The sequence below is a fragment of the Zeus faber genome (genome assembly GCF_960531495.2).
Source record: "Zeus faber genome assembly, chromosome: 13".
Lineage (NCBI taxonomy): Eukaryota > Metazoa > Chordata > Actinopteri > Zeiformes > Zeidae > Zeus > Zeus faber.
In genome coordinates, this window is record NC_137198.1 from 13,709,629 (window position 1) to 13,725,988 (window position 16,360).

Genomic DNA, 16,360 nt, shown 5'->3' on the forward strand with positions numbered 1-16,360 from the left:
TAGCGAAGAGAGGAGGCAGAATATTAACAGGCGGTCAGGAGGAAGGCAGACAGGTCAGGGTAGCGTGAACACGGAGAGAAGAAGGCAAAGGGACAAGCAGGGGGTATAAGGAGAGAGAGAGAGCGAGAGAGAGAGAGAGAGAGAGAGAGAGAGAGAGAGAGCGAGCGGAATCGAAGGTGGCGTGGTTAAGAGATCATCTGCAATCAAGGATTACCGACAGAAAAGTGAATTTCGGGACGGGCACAGATTTCTCCTCAGATGTCGGCGCTATGGAACATTCCTGCGTTCATCTTATCATATTAGATATTACATAATTTTAGCGCATTTTTTCTTTCGACCGGCCCGTGTAGAAAACGGGACAACGGTTAACACGTGAGCGCTAAGAACCCTTTACTGTTCCTGTATGTGATTACTACATTATTACTACTCAAAATGACTACTTTAAGTTTGAACACCCGGCAGAACCTCTCTGAGTGGGATTTTTGTTGCAGCATGAATGCACACTGCACTCGTTGCCGGTTCGATACTTACAAGTCCATTGGTGCTGTCCTTGTGGAGGCCGTGTGGTTTAATGGAGGGGCGGGACGAGGGGACATGGTGGGAGTAATGCCGTGGCACGTGATACACATGGTGAGGGAAATAGGGCTACGGGGGAGGGTGAGGGGGGAGGGCACAAAAAAGGGATGGAGGCAGGGTCAAAACTTTACGCAGGGAAAACAAAACAAAACAAAAATCATATGAGGGACGACCTGCACACGCACGCACAATCTCACACATGGCCAAAGACATTTACATTTACATTTAGTCATTTAGCAGACGCTTTTATCCAAAGCGACTTACAAGGGAGACATCATGGGTTAGGGTTAGTCTAGTCCCTGAACTGCTGATACCATTTGGTTTGATCAAAATTTAATTTTACTTGCTCTTCCAAGGGGTTTTGCGTCGTTCCACCCAGTAACTCGCTCACTCTCACCAGCGAGTCACTCCTCTTACACATGGACTGCTTTCACCCATACGGACATGGTTCGAGGGGTGGCGAGAATTGTTATCCCAATTTTTTTTATTTTATTTTTTTTTATTGTTTTATTTTTTTTACTCGGGCTAGGCGCCGCTTTGGTGCCGCGTTTGTACATCCTCTCCTCACCCGGTTGTAGAAGGGGTGCTGAGGGCCCGTCATGCCGCTGAAGTAGGAGCTGTGGGGCTGGGGAGGCAGGGAGCCCGTGAAGGAGCCCGTCGGGGAGCAAGCGGCAGAGAGCTGGCCGTACCCCGACGTGACCCGGGGGGGCGCTTCCTGCAGCGGCATCGTGGGATACGGCGCTCCGCCCATGTGCATCTGCTCCCTGGCTGCACGCACATCTGAGGGATAGATAGAGAGAGAGAGAGAGAGAGAGAGAGAGAGAGAGAGAGAGAGAGAGAGAGAGAGAGAGAGAGAGAGAGAGAGAGAGAGAGAGAGAGAGAGAGAGAGAGAGAGAGAGAGCCCAGGGTAGAGGGGAAGAAAGAAAGGCCGAAGAAGGAAATGTTTTATCAGCGCGCTGATGGAGATCGCGTCTTGGCTATGACTTTAAAGGCATCTCAGATCCGCCCACACAACAGTGATTTAACGTTATTTCGCCGTCTCCAGTGAGCGCAAACAGCAGAGGATCCGCGGAGGGCTGATATCAAATAGAGAAAACATATCAAGCGCAGGAACGGACGCGGGCGCGTACTGAACCCTCTGATGCTCGCTACACTTGAGGGAATACAACAGAAACAAAAATGTTTCTCATCTGCAGTAAAGAACAATCTCATCCGCCCACTGATGGAGGAGAATCAAAACAGTTTACTGTTATTACAGTGACCTGCACTTGTGAAATGGCTTTTGATTTGGATCGCTAAAAGTTACCCGCAGGTACGCTGTTTCTTGATTCTCCAATTCATATGGCGGGAGATAAGTGGACGCAATTGGCCTGTGAATAGTAATGTTATCTGTAAAACACAAACCCATGTATACAGAGTATACAGAGTAAAATGACAAACTAATGGAGGATATTTTTGACAGTTTTCCCGTAAAAACCTGTTGTGCTTTGAGCGTAGCCAAGTTGAAGCTGCGTGGGAGCGGTGTTACAAAACCCCTCCCCAAGTAGAGAGAAAAAAAAAAAAAAAAAAAAAAAGGTCCCCGCTGCAGAACAGAGTGGGTCTGTGTGGCGGGGGCCAGGGGGTCCGGACCAGAAACAGAAGCAGGCACCAGAGTGTCTCCTGGTTATACAAGTGGCTGCTGAATGACACGGTGAGCGAGACCCAATCCTGCCCGGGAACACAATGGGGGCCTTATTATGTGAGTCAGGCTCGGGGGCGAGTATCACTGACGGCGCTGCCCGCTGGCCGGCCACAGGACATTGGGCACCGAGTGCTCACCGTCTGCGAGAGGGGGGCGGGGGTGGTGGAGTGAGTGGACAGGAGAGCTGGTCACCTTCCGCTTCTCAACGACACGTGGAGAGTGAAAAAAATACACAACGCACATACATGCTGGTAAAGCGAACAACCCAATAAACACACGTTGGATATGCACCTAAACACGTTTAACCCCAAAGCCCTATATTTACAGATTGGACGTCTGGGCCGAAAAACGTCGGTCGGCTTCGGCCGCAATGACTCAACCTTGGCACAACACCACAGACTCAGTGTGTGAGTGTGTCTGTGTGTGTGTGTGTGTTTCTGTGGGCTCTTAACACTATGATGCAGCAGCCTCACACTAGGCGTCATTGACACTCCGGTGGACGCCGAAGCGGCTGTGACGCACCGCAACAAACAGGCAGCGCGACTCCACCGTACACATGGGATTCTGATGCGCCGCTACGTCACCTCGCCACAAACTGTGAGGTTTGAGACGGTGCTAGAAAGACTAAGACTGGTGAGGCCAAATCAAATTACAACCGACTGTCAAGGCCTCGGGGGAGGGGGGGGCGCATTTAATTTACACCTGCGCTCGAATGAGGTTAGATGCAACCGCGTCGATACAAAAGGTCACGTCAACAATGTCCACCGAGGTACGTGATCTAAATGAGGAACTGTTGAGGAACCTGGAACCCGGAACCTTCTGAAACGGGAACCTGAGCCTTCCTAAAAGAGTCCTTGGTGGCATCCCCACTTCACCAAAAATATTATGCTGAGCAGGAGGAGGTGACACCAAAGGTGCGACATTTGGGTTTGATATGTTATTTCGGCATGTGACGGAACAACAAGAACAACAACAACATCTGCAACACAATAAGGGGGTTCTGGCTTTCTATTTTTCTTTAATAAAAAGTAGCGAGCGCTATGGGCGCTCGCTTCCTGAGTGACTTCCACGAGTGAGTTCACTGTGTGCTGTTATTTAAAAATGGTGGCCAGTGTGGTTGACGACTCTCGTGTAGCTCGCTTTTGACCAATCACCGCTGTTCAGCATCCGGAACTAAGCTGCCGCTTCCCGAAATGGCTCCCGTGGTGGAAAAGCCCCTTGCGATTTCCATAAACAGACTGAGATTACAATCACCTTAATGGAAACTGGATGTCCACAGCTAGTTATTTGCCACAATGTTTCAATTGACGCAGGCGTGTCGATGCTTTGTCAGACTCCCTATAAGGTTTCTGAACGTGCGTATGTCGAAATTCATACCCGTGAGACCGTAAGGGCGCCACAGGATTGGTGAACCTTCTTACCACCACATTCTCTCCACAGTCCCTGCTTCGCACATGCATCTGACGCACACAAGCGGTCGAGAGAGTTCGGAGGGAAAAAGCCAAATCAAGCACCGCCCCCCACCTCCTGCTTTCTGATGAAACGAGTCCAGTGGGAGCCCATGTGCTTCGTTGTGCAGCCTCAAACTAAGCGTTCAAGCTAGAACAGGACAGAGGGATCTAAATAATTGAATTAACCTTTTTGTTCACTTTGGAAAAAACCTGCACGGAAGTTCAACATAGAGAAGCCAGACTTTGTGTGTGTGTATGTCAAAAGTGTACATGAGTAAATATACTGTGTGTAAAATAATATGTATTTTTTTAAGATAAAATACGTTTCAGATAAAATTAATTTCAAGCATTTTTAACAAAATAATCTTAAGGAAAACCACTTAAAGTTAATTCTAAATTAAAATAAAAAAATGTAACTTAATTATTATGATTAGTTATGTTGAATGACTCTACAATGAATAATATATTTGAGTATGCTGTTTACTATATTGTATATATGTACAGTCATTGGAGTTTGTAGTGGAGCTTATTCAGATAGTGTATTTAGTGTTTTCTAAATACTTACAGCAATGTAGATCTATAATTGAGTGTGTGTGTGTGTGTGTGTGTGTGTGTGTGTGTGTGTGTGTGTGTGTGTCTGAGGAAGAGCGCAGCAATATACCCATTTTAATGATGAACGGGAAAATCAACAACTGAAATAATAATATAGCGTAGCACAAATATGAAATATTTGCTAAGATATATAAAATGCTAAAATACCATCTATATTATTCAGTAAACACCCTTTTCCAATAGCTATAAATATTTATTTCTCGTTATTCTTTTGTTCCAGTCTTCTTCCATTCACCTCGCCTCTGCTGCTCCCAAGTGAAACAAACACGCAGAGCTGCTGCTTTTGTCACCCTTCGACATTGTGATGTTAATGTTATCGTGATATTTCATATATAGGGAGGCCCCAGGGGTGTGTACGTATTTAGAGACCTGCGATGATTTCCCGGAGCTTGGGGTCCAGGTTGACGGTGCAGGGCAGGAACGTCTCCACGTCCCTGGCGGTGAGGACAGGCGTCCTGGAAGAGAGGAACACCTCAAAGCTGCGGATGTCTCCGTCTATCTCTAGCAGCGGCTCCACATCCTTGGTGGTGGGGATGTTCTTGGAGATCCTGGAGACAAGGAAGCAAGGGAATTAATTTCGATCATTTTCTCTTATTCCAGGCCTATTCGACTGGCTGCCCGGGGAGGGGGTGATGGCCCACGTTATGTATGTGTTACTTGGCTGGTAAACACAGAACCAAGTGGGCCAACATGAGGGCCGCCCCCTGAAAGTCAACGACTTGAATCATCAGTCGGAAACCAGTCAGTCGACTGAGCTTATTCAAGGCGAACAGTTTTTTTTAGTAGTTTTTTTTTTTTTTTCCCCAGTCAGTGTTCATAAAAATAACAGTATACAATAGATAGAAGCTTACAAAATGCACAGGGATTACATTTCAATGCGGGATTTTAAATAAGGATCATAATCATTATGATACTTTTATATGTGTGAACCGTCCGCGAACACGGCTCTCCGTGCGCCCCAAGCGCAGAGAGCAACACAGAGAGCTGAGCTCTGTTCCTCCAAATAACACAACTAAAAGAGAGTCACCAGAGAAGGAGCAAGTGTCATCATTACGCAGGGTTTTGTTCCATACGCACTTGTTTCAGTCCATAAGGGGAAAGAAAATAACCTACATCTATAAAAAATAAAAACACACTGTTTTGGCGCGCAAATCGCGGGCACGCATTGTCGGTACCACCTGAGAGGGAGACAGGTGAGCAAATTGCGCCCCAATCGGTCCCTCTACGCACCCCGCCTCGGGATAGTGCCCCAGGCGGCCGCCTATCTGGCCTATAGGAAGAGCCGAGCTGGCCTGGCCTGCCCCCCGGCAAAGAATAGTCGAATATTCGCATTAAACAGCCGAATCCGATTCGACTAATAAAATTCTGAGTCGGGTATAGCGCGAGAAAACATATTGACAGGTTAGCAAAGTTACAGAATGTATATTGTTAATAGTTAGATTAATGTGAGAAATACAGTATGGCTGAAAGTAATCAAGAACAATAACAAGCATATGGCAGTAGCCATATAGTAGTATTTTTGTGTCTAACTATTCTTAATAACATGAAAGGATATTTAAAAAGAAAGATTCCTACAATATCAAATTCTACATATAAGTATTGTAGAATTGTTGCATGCAATATTAGTTTCTTTGTTTGTGTTTTCTCCACTTCCAACTTGTAAAAAAAAAAAAAAAAAAAAAGGTTTGTTTGTCCCCAAAGATAGACAAACCAGAGAATATACATAACAGCCATGGTTGAAGTCACAAAACCGAACACATCCAATTCGAGAGAGAAATGGCCCCGCTGAAAAGTGCGTGTTGCAATCAGAGGAGAAAATATGACGCAAAACATACTGATGAGAAAAGAATGAGTGTCAGCAAGAAGTTCTGCTAAGATAGCAGAGATACACAACGGTCATCATCACCAACATCATCACGAGAGACGAGCGATAACTGGATTTAGAGCGGGGAAGATGGTTAAGGGGGGATGTTTGAGGACAGATAGAGACGAGGGATGTTATCTTTGCTGCGCAGGAGGAGGAAATCTGAGAAGATGCCAATCAGAGTAATTTAGCAAGCAGCAGACGGAAGCACGTCGCAATGTTCAGTCACAGTTAGCATGATGCTCGTTATCACAGGCTCTGAGTAAACAGCCATGTTTGGTGATCGTTTCATCTCTGCATGATTTACCATTTCCTGTCTAAACACCAGGAAAAAATTGCCTTCAGAATATCAGATTTCACAGCAAAGAAATAAAAAGAAAAAAAAAGTGCACAAATGCATGCGTGCCTGTGCAATGAATCTACACAAACTCTGAAACCGCATAAGATAAGCTGTGAATTCTGTACCAAATAGCTTAAGAGAGTACAAGTTTAGAAGTAATGGCCGCTCTTAAAGAGATCATTGCTGTCATGAGGAAACTTCTCAAGAATGAAACCTCTTTCACACGGGCCGGAGTGACGGGTGGCCATATATGCTGTACGGTCGGAAGCAAACACTAACAGCCTTACAACAATCAGTACATCTAGTTAATCCCATCAATCCACTGGAAAATATGGAACTGAGAGTGATTTATGACATGGACCATTCATCCCCAGTGGTTCTGCTCTTATCAGATGAGTTTCAAGCAGGATACATGCATGTTGACATGATTGCCACTCTTTATCTTTGTCTCCCCACACTGCTCACTCCCTCAATTAAATTAAGCGCCCCGCCCTCATGTTCTCAAACTACAACCCATCAACTCCTCATCCCAATTTGTCCCTGTGGCAGTTTCGCATACCACCCGCCACCCTAGTGGCGTACACAGGGCCCTCCGGCACAGAGTCACAGACAAAGGGGTAGAAAACACTCAAGTTTATTGTAGAGAGGGGGCTTAATAGAACAAGCCCCGGCGCAAATCAACACAGGTCATGACATGGGCTCCTCTCCTGAGTGTGTGTGGGGATGCGGGTTTTACCTGTTGCTCGTTAGACCAACCAACAAGCAGCAGGTATTCAGCTACTCTGATCCTGGGACCCCAATTACCCAGATCCAGGTCAGGTGTGGCTGCCCAAACCACACCATCCTCACACCACAGTCCCCAAAGTCCCCGAATATCCCTATTTGTCCTGCGATATGCTGGGGGAATGCTGACTGAGCAGCTGGGTATTTCCCCTGGCCCTGATCTGTCTGCAAGTGAACAGGCTGTTCTTTCTCTGACCTGAATGGTCGAATGGTACCACCACTGACATAGCACATTAACTGGCCAGGCGGAGGTCATCATTGGGTTGAAAATAAACACACCTCTCTGTTCACTGGATAACCAAACTAGCTAACCTAATTTTGTTTTCAAGCCAGTCGAAAACGTTTCCCATGCATGGGACATTCTGATAAACTGAGGCTGAAATACCTTAGCGTACCGCTGAAGGATGAATCTGCTGCTAGATTGGCAAAACTCATGCACCCGATCCAATGTTTTGACCCAGCCGATGAAGTGAAATAAGAGGAAAATTCTAAACGGCGGCTACTTTTTTCAGTTTGACAACCGGGTACAGAAACTAAGGGCAAACCTACAAGTAGCATCCTCCATTCAGATGCAAGCGCCAGTTTTAGGTTATTGCTTGCCTGAAATTCAAGAGTTTTGTGGCAAATCCATCAAGTGTCAGAAAGGTTGGGGCCTGATGTCTGGGTGGTGTCTGTGACCAATGTCACCTTGACAATATACATGGCTTGAGACGGCAACACATCTGGTGCTGCGTGAAACGAACCCGGGGCCTTGTACCTACAGGACAGTCTCTTTAATGTAAAATAATTTTCAACAGATAGGTCCCTCCAGGCTGTGTCCCAATCTCACGCTGTCGATGCCCTGTCATGTGTCATGCCATCTGGGCCGGCGCAGGTGGATCTGTGTCATTCACCCACTCAGAGAGACGGAAAGGCGGACACAGCGGTGGGAGGGGAAGGCCGCTGGGTAAGGAGAGGACAGAGAGTCACAGCTGTGCTCCCATGGACAAAGCCCTCTCAGTGCGAGTCTTCTGTAAGAACCTTTAACTAGAAGGTCAGGATGGCTCGGTGTTGGCACACAAATGACCCCGGGCTCATGTGACCTTTGTCACCGTGGGGACAGGACAGACAGATGTCACAAACACATGCATTCTCACACACATAAACACACGCTAGCTAAGCGAGCAGCCCCACAAACAGTATAGATGCCTTATTTAACACAAAACAACAGCGCATTGGCGAAAATGTCAACGTGAAGAATCAAGGAGTTGACCGTCTGCAAAATTAAAGCATGTTCAGTCTCTCTTAATTACTGTAGAATCTCACCAAATAGTGTGTGTTGGTATTTCAAGTCCGCCAACAACACGTTGTACCCGTTTGGTAGTACTGTGCGTTATCGAACGCTGTTCTTTTCAGCGTGGCGTCAGAGTAGTTTGTAGTGCATAGCGACAGTTATGCTAAAGTTAAGCATGGATTGGTGGATCGCTATGTCAGTTTTACTCACAGTGAATACTTAAAACTACAGAAAAGATGGAAGGCTTTGTCTGCGTCAGTCTGTGTGTGTATTTGGGTTATTTTCCCATGAACTGTATTAACCCGTCTGCGGACTGAGGGAGGCTTGCCCCCACCTTTCTCCATCTGGCTAATGGCTGTTTATTTGTGGGTCTGTGAACACACGGACCAACAGGAGCCAGTGACTCAGTCACACAAATACACAGATATGGCACTTCCTTTTTCTATAGAGAAGGCCTTCCAATGAATTTCTTAGGAATCTAGTGTCCTTTTATGGGACAATGTCATAACTCATGTGGCTATCCAAACAGCTTACAAAAACAACGTCCAATTGAATCCAAAATATCTGAAACAAAGCCTTATAAAGTCGTCATCGTTATGGATAGAAACCTCTGGTTACGTTTGATTCTCTGCAGAACCTCTGTATTTAAGTATAATCCACATTATGTTTGAGCAAATAGCAACATAATAAGAATCCCCTGGATAACAAATGGTGCGGTCCCAAGCAGCGATCTGAAATTGTGCTAACCTGCACTGACCTTTGTATTTTCTCTGGCATGTTATGTCACCATTGCAAACACACAGCACCTCACATCTTCCAAAGACGACTGGAAACTGCTGAAAAGACCCAAGTGGGTCTTTTATGGACATCCATCACAGAACTACACACAGCCAGACAGAGAATGAGCAAGTGTCAGAGGTCCATTCCTGACATTCTCATCTGGCTGAGGCTGTCCAGTCACGGGGGGACAAAGCTCATACTTCACTGCCTTGTTGAGAAAATGAGAACAGGAGGACCAGACTTTAATCACCTTAAAATGACAGTTGGATGGATGGGCTCAAAGATCTACAGATGGACATAAGAAAGAAAGATGGGGATAGCAAGGACGCAAGCAAGGTAGAGAGACGAGAGAGAAAAGGAATATAAAAGTGAAGAACAGAGAGGGAGGAAGGATGGTCACGGTGGCGGGAAGGACAGAAAAACCGATAGGTGAGTAGAGAAGTACAGAAGATGGAAAGGGGGCAAGATAACAGGAGGGAGAAGGGAACAAATAAAGGAAGCTAAAGACTGATTAAACTTCAAGCATGACACTGGCCAGCATATGTAGCATCAGCAGTTGAATTACATCTTCTGACAAACAGTTACCATTATAGTATATATAACAACAGCTTCCTCAATGATGAACACTTTAAATTACACCCTTTAGAGTCAATTAATGTCATGTAATTGATCTAAGCATCAAGCAATTGACATTAATCTCTTCTGACGCCGTTAGGTTTCCTCAAATAGAACAGATGAGACCGGCAGAATGAACAAAGCTATCCTTATCAGTAGTCAGTCACCATCTGACAAGATGGATGCTCTGGTTTGAGTGCCGAAGACACCATCGTTCTACTTTTAGACGGGCTGGGGATGAGCGAGATAAAACGCATCGGGCATCCCTGCAGCCGCTGTCGCACAAAGGGCCCATTGACAGCGCCCGGCTTATAGCCGCCTCTGTACAGACGCTGAGGCCCGGCCGCTGTCTGTGTGGCACGGCCGCTGGGAGGTTTCTCAGCTTATCCAAATGCTAATAGGTCCCAAAGCCGTTAGGAGCGCAGCCTTTCTTCTGCTCTCAGCCTCCCACACGCTGCAGCTGACGGCAAAGAGCAGAATCCATCCCTATATCCCTTCTGTCCTGACATCCTCTCCGCGGGCACTGAATGGCTCAATGTGCCACTTGACTTGGCTCTGCAGCCACAGTCGGTGCCTAAGAACGATGTGTGCACACAAAGAGGTGGCCTTCCTGCCAAAAACTGCCACAAAGGGCCTGAGAAAGAGGGAGACAAATGCCTATACAGTACTCTTTTTCAGAACCTCATAAAGCCAGTTAATGTCAGGAGCTGTTGTGCAGCACAAAACTGTGTGGGCCAACCAGGCCCAGGGTCCCACACATTCTTCACCAGTCAGGCTTGTGTCAGACCTGCTGGCATAATTGTCTGCCAGGCGGGTTGGTGAATCCAGTCCGGCTCTCACTGGGTGTACAGCGGGTGGGCCCGACAGGCCAACAGGCTGGCACGTGGACTCCCGGCGTCAGCGCTGAGAGGGGTTATTGTTGCAAGCAGGGCTGCCAAGCCCTCCGCCACCCCAGAGGCAGAAAGGGAGAGCAAAAATATGTTTTCACTTTAGACGACGCCATGTTCTTTGTATGCCTTAAACCCAGACATATTTCCTTGATTTGAATCAAATGCTGCAAGTAATCTGCAAGTCCCCACCCCTCCCTTTCTCTCCCATGTCTATACTGCATTCGGACCTTTCTAGCTGACAACTTATGGCAGTGCCTGCTTTCCATATACATTTGTGGCAGTGTTCAGTGGAAGTCCAGTAATTGCAATCCCTATGTTTTGAGCTGGACCTTTGTATCCATGTGCAGGCCACAGAGACAAGCAGTGTAATGGGAAACACACCAGGCTGATAAAGCCAAGCAGCTCCAGAGCTAGTGGCCTCTCTGTGAAAACGTGCTGGGGACTCAGCGTTTTCTCCAAAATGTTGATTGAACTCATGTGTAGCGCACAAAACTGAGCCACCCTGTTCCAGACCCCAAAAACCTTAACTGAACCCTCAATTCAGAGCAACCGAGGCCCCATTCTTGACAAATATTAGAACGCTAAACCTCAAGCTCTTTGATTTATATGTTAGGGGGGGATGTTTGGCGTATCCTCAGGCCCCAGGAGTATTTTTCAGTATTGTCACAAGAAACTCTGGGGCCAGGGAAAAAAGTGAAAAGCTCATCACAAATGTCGAGGCATTGGAGTGGGTATTAGAGAATGTGGTTAGTTTAATAGCTTTAATGGCCAGTTGACATGCCTTATGCCACAGGAATAGGAAAGGGAAAGAGGAGAAGGAGAGAGCAGACAATAAATCTGCATTCATCATTTACAGGATAAAACAGTGATTCAGAGAATGCAAGGTAGAGTACTGTATATACAAGTGAATGAGAAAGAAATTGAAAAAGGAGGAAGGGATAGTAGAAAAAAAAAAGTTTTTATATTTGCTCTTTTATTCCATTTCCTGTCAGAGTTAAAAGTAGGGATGTCACGATTCCGATATGAAAATCTAAAATTGATCAAAATGAGCGTTCGATTTCCAACTTCAAAATCACAAGCAGATTCTCAATTCTCCCCGTATTTTTGTGGGTAATATTGTCCGACATATTGTCCGTTCGCCATATTGGGGCGGTCAAGATCTGCCAAAAAACACAGTGTGTGCCAGGGGGCGCAGGGCCCTCCGCGGAGTCGACGGCGGGTCGCCCGGCTCCAAAACGACTTTCATGAAATTTGGTCCGGAGTTGGGAGAGCTGCGGTCAGTTCCAGAGGGGTCGGCTGCACCGCACCCCTCAATGCACACTGCACCCGCCCACCTGGCACCAGGGCTGCAGGAACAAAATTTGAATGGAATTCGAATATTACAAAACAATAACAATAAAGTTCAATATAAGTTTGTTGCACAGTGAATACACATTAGAGAGGAATATTACCGGTAACGGTGCGAAGACCGCGACGACAGAGACGCATGAGCACACCGGCACGTCTACCTCTCCTCCTGCGTTTCACTGTGACCAGAATGTCCAGCGATTACACAGATGTGGCAACGAAAGTGGGAAATAAACCCGACCCTCAGTGAATGACCTCTCGTGCAGAGGTTCCCAACCACCGGCTCGTGGGCCGTGTCGGGGCAATTGCCATGAGAATGTGTGCAGAGACGCAGCAGGAAACGGAGTAAATTCTATACATCTACAGTTTTTATTTGCTTTGTTTGGAGAAAAGATCGTTCTGTTCCGAGGAGCGGAGCCACAGGTAGTAATTCACGTTTTACTACCAGCGTTCCCCTCTGGCAAAAATTGCATCGATTTTCCTGTGCTTATTTTGGGGAGTTACTTAAAAGAAGTGTAATAAGTAACTTGTTGTTTATTATTTTTAAGACCAGTTTTGCTCAAGCTCTTAACTGTTTAAGTGTGTTGTTTGAATATTCTCATATTGTTGTTATAATTTATAATTGTTATTATTCAAATAAAAGTTACTTATTGAGAAACAAGTGTTTTTCATTCCAAAGACTCGACAGTCTATGGCATAGCAGCCAGTGCTGGGAAAAAAAAAAAAAAGTTTAAATTGAACATCGAATCGTGACCTTAAAATCAAAAGTCAAATTGAATCGTGACACCCATAGTTAAAGGGCAGAGGAAAACGTAATGGCGGCCTAGGACTTAGAAATGTCCTCATTACCGCACCTTTCCCCAACGATCTAGAAGGGAAATCTTTGCTAAATCCTTATCCATACAGTGACTGGCTGCACTATTGTGTGCAGAATCAAAAGAACAAACGTGGACCTTCACAATTCTTGGATAAGCTAGACAGCTTAATTCATTTGTCCCGCCTATCAGGTGATAATCATAGTGTGATGATCAAGAATTACAAAATAATGCTATTCATCTTGATATAGACATGTTTTCAAAATGCAAAGATAAATGCACCTGTTACTTTCAGTGACAACACAATACCACTGAACGACAATAAGTGATGAATTCCAACCAACTGCTGAGGGATTCTCCCCCAGGGACGCTCGCTTTGGCAGCTCGTGGAGTGGCATTTTGTGCAACTTGCAGACACACACACACAAACCTTTTATGTCTGTCATCCGTCGCGCGCGCACGCGCACACACACACACACACACACACACACACACACACACACACACACACACACACACACACACACACACACACACACACACACACACACACACACACACACACACACACACACACACCTAGCAATGGATTAATTTGCCTCATTGTGACCTCCATTGAGCTTTCAGAACGCAGTGTGGCAAGATCAAAGTCATTTTTTTTGTCCTTCGTGCGAGTGTGTGTTTGTGTAACTGGGAGTCAAGCGTGCGCCGCCACCCTCCAACCCTAGCGGCTGGGTGCCGTGCTTCTGTGTGCACTTAAATGTCAGCGCTGACCCCAGTGCAGCCTTGCTCTGCTATTTATAATCGGCCCACAACCTCCCGCCGGTTCCGGTGTGAAGAGGCTGCGGCGGTCAGGCTGACGTCCACACACAGACTGTTGAGATGTACAGCAGAGGCGACGCTCTGCATCCTTGCTCTTTTCTACTCTCTGCTCAGACCCCCCCCCCGCCCCCTTCCCGAGCTCTTCTTCTCCGGCTGTTTCTTCCCCCTCTGTCTGTCTCCAAAGAGAGCAGTTCTTGTTTCAGACCAATTAGCCTAATCCTTCAACCTGGGCTTATGAGCAGAAATGAAAGGGCTTTAAGGATTTGCTAACAAAGAATGCTGCATGACGTTCCTTCCATCCTCACGTGGTCGACGACACACACACACACACACACACACACACACACACACACACACACACACACACACACACACACACACACACACACACACACACACACACACACACACACACACACACACACACACACACACACACACACGCGCGCGCACAACCCTTATACGCTCACCATGCTAGTGTATGCACACCCACACAAACAATTGTGTACAAGTGTGCACAAGATCACACGCGCACGCACAGAACAGCTTGCGAGTCTCCCATACACCTTGGCTGTGGTTCCTGTTGTTTTTGACCATTCTGAGTGGCTCAGTGGGAGTTTGGTGATGGAGCTGGCTGAGGCTGATTCATGGCAGCCAAACACCTGAGGGTTGGAGGAGCAACAACGAAGGCCTCAACACACACACTCGCGCACCCGCACCCGCACACACACACACACACACACACACACACACACCTCAAAGTACACGCTAAAAAATCACGCAACAGATGGGCTGAACGGAACGGGCAAGAGGACCACTCCCACTCTATAAACACCGCCATTTGAGCGCCAGGGGGCGGCGTGTGCGCGATAAGTGTGCGTTTGACCACCTCCCGGACCAACTCCCGTCTTCCACAAAGAAGCAGCTTCACCAGAGGCTTGGAACACCTGAAACGCCCCCCCCCATTTCATCGTCCTTTCCTTTGTCTCGTTTCTTCCAGCTCTGTGTGACTCCCCGAACGCCGCCTCCCTGTTTCGGTCTGTCTAATCTCTGGGATCGGGCGGGGTTTGTTTGGTGTCCCAGTGTGTCAAGTCTCCAAGCAAAGCTGCAGTTCCGTTGGTAAACTAGATGGTTTTCCACAAGCTGCGTTGTTTTTTGTAATTCACATGTGCTTTAGGGTCTCTCGGCAAATGGCATCGCACTGGGTGATTGAATTACCAGTTATTTTACTCCATCGTCCAGCAAGATACCTCTTGGAAAAAGGGTGAGAGAAAGAGAGAAAAATTTTTAAGAGAAAAGCCTATCATAGCCACTTTGGTGAAAGTGATAAAAAAATAACGACAAAGATTCGGCTGTTAGGGGAAGAAATTAAGAATTTTTAATTTAAGAGCAGAAGAAGTTCAAAAGTATTCATCATATGAAAAGAATTGGCTCTCTTATTTTTTTCCCCTCATGGCAAAGCATTCAAGAACTTATTAAAAAGAATTTTACATAAAGGGAATCACCCGCTTGCGCTTTGGAACAGCGCTTTTATTCCGGCATGTAATTGCAACCAAATTACAATAATTGTGCCAATTAAAGTAATCCTGAATGAAGTGAGTGTCATCTTAATGTTTCAGTACTTGGGAGAAGGGTCTCTCTAATTAAGAGTGAATTGCCGGGCGACGCATTCATTTCGAGCGTCATTAGTGGGGAGGAAAAAAAAATAAAGTTTTGAAGTGTCCATGGAGTGCCTGGCTCGAGTCACGTCCACGAGAGGGGGGATTGTTTAGCAGCTGAACACAAGAGCAGGCCAACAGAGCGGAGGGGAAGAGGGGATGAATGGAAGAGGACTTGTAGTTGATTTCCCCCTCATAGTGCAAGTCCCGAGACAACGCTGGAGAGAGACGCTAAAAGTGAATTAGCAACACCAACTGCCGAGTCAGAGAAGCCTTAACAGACATGGAAATAATTTAACTAGATCCATGTTGCATTCTGTTTCATGTACCTTGTGTAAACGTGTGTGTGTGTGTGTGTGTATGTGTGTGTGTGTGTGTGTGTGTGTGTGTGTGTGTTTGTTGAGCATCGTGTCTGAGGCTCTGATTAATTACACTGATTCCCAGTGGAGTTGGGGGTGACATATGCTCCAACACTGGTGTCATAACGATGTGTGTAGGTGTGAGTATGTGTGTGTGTGTGTGTGGTTTTTTTTAGCACGTAATTCATTTTCTTTACATTTTTTTCGGCAGAATTTGAATTCCAAATAATAATAACAACCTTTATTTGTATAGCACATTAGCACAAATCAAATAATAACACCAAATTATTTGAAATTGTTATTTCTCTTAAATTATTAGTCTTGATAATTACCATTTCAAGCAATTCTCAAATAATCCTCTAAATAATCCTCACAATAGTTAGAGTATGTACTGTATATCTGCATGTTTCAGTTTTGAAGCGGCATTTGCATGCTCTCACAAGAAGATGTTTGTGTATTTGTAATGGTATGCGAGCAGTTGCTTAAAATTAAGG

The 16,360-nt window shown here is 46.1% G+C and overlaps 1 protein-coding gene across 4 annotated transcripts in view; it reads right to left on the bottom strand.

Moving 5' to 3' along the window:
* kidins220a (kinase D-interacting substrate 220a) overlaps nucleotides 1-16,360 on the bottom strand; it is a 59,579-nt gene that overhangs the window by 9,931 nt on the left and 33,288 nt on the right. For all 4 annotated transcript variants that reach the window (XM_080012885.1, XM_080012884.1, XM_080012882.1 and 1 more), the window contains exons 24-26: nucleotides 4,690-4,868; nucleotides 1,145-1,356; nucleotides 532-645 (exon numbers count right to left, since the gene is read on the bottom strand). In XM_080012885.1, coding sequence (XP_079869011.1) covers nucleotides 532-645; nucleotides 1,145-1,356; nucleotides 4,690-4,868 — 505 coding nt within the window. The remainder of the gene's footprint in view (nucleotides 1-531; nucleotides 646-1,144; nucleotides 1,357-4,689; nucleotides 4,869-16,360) is intronic.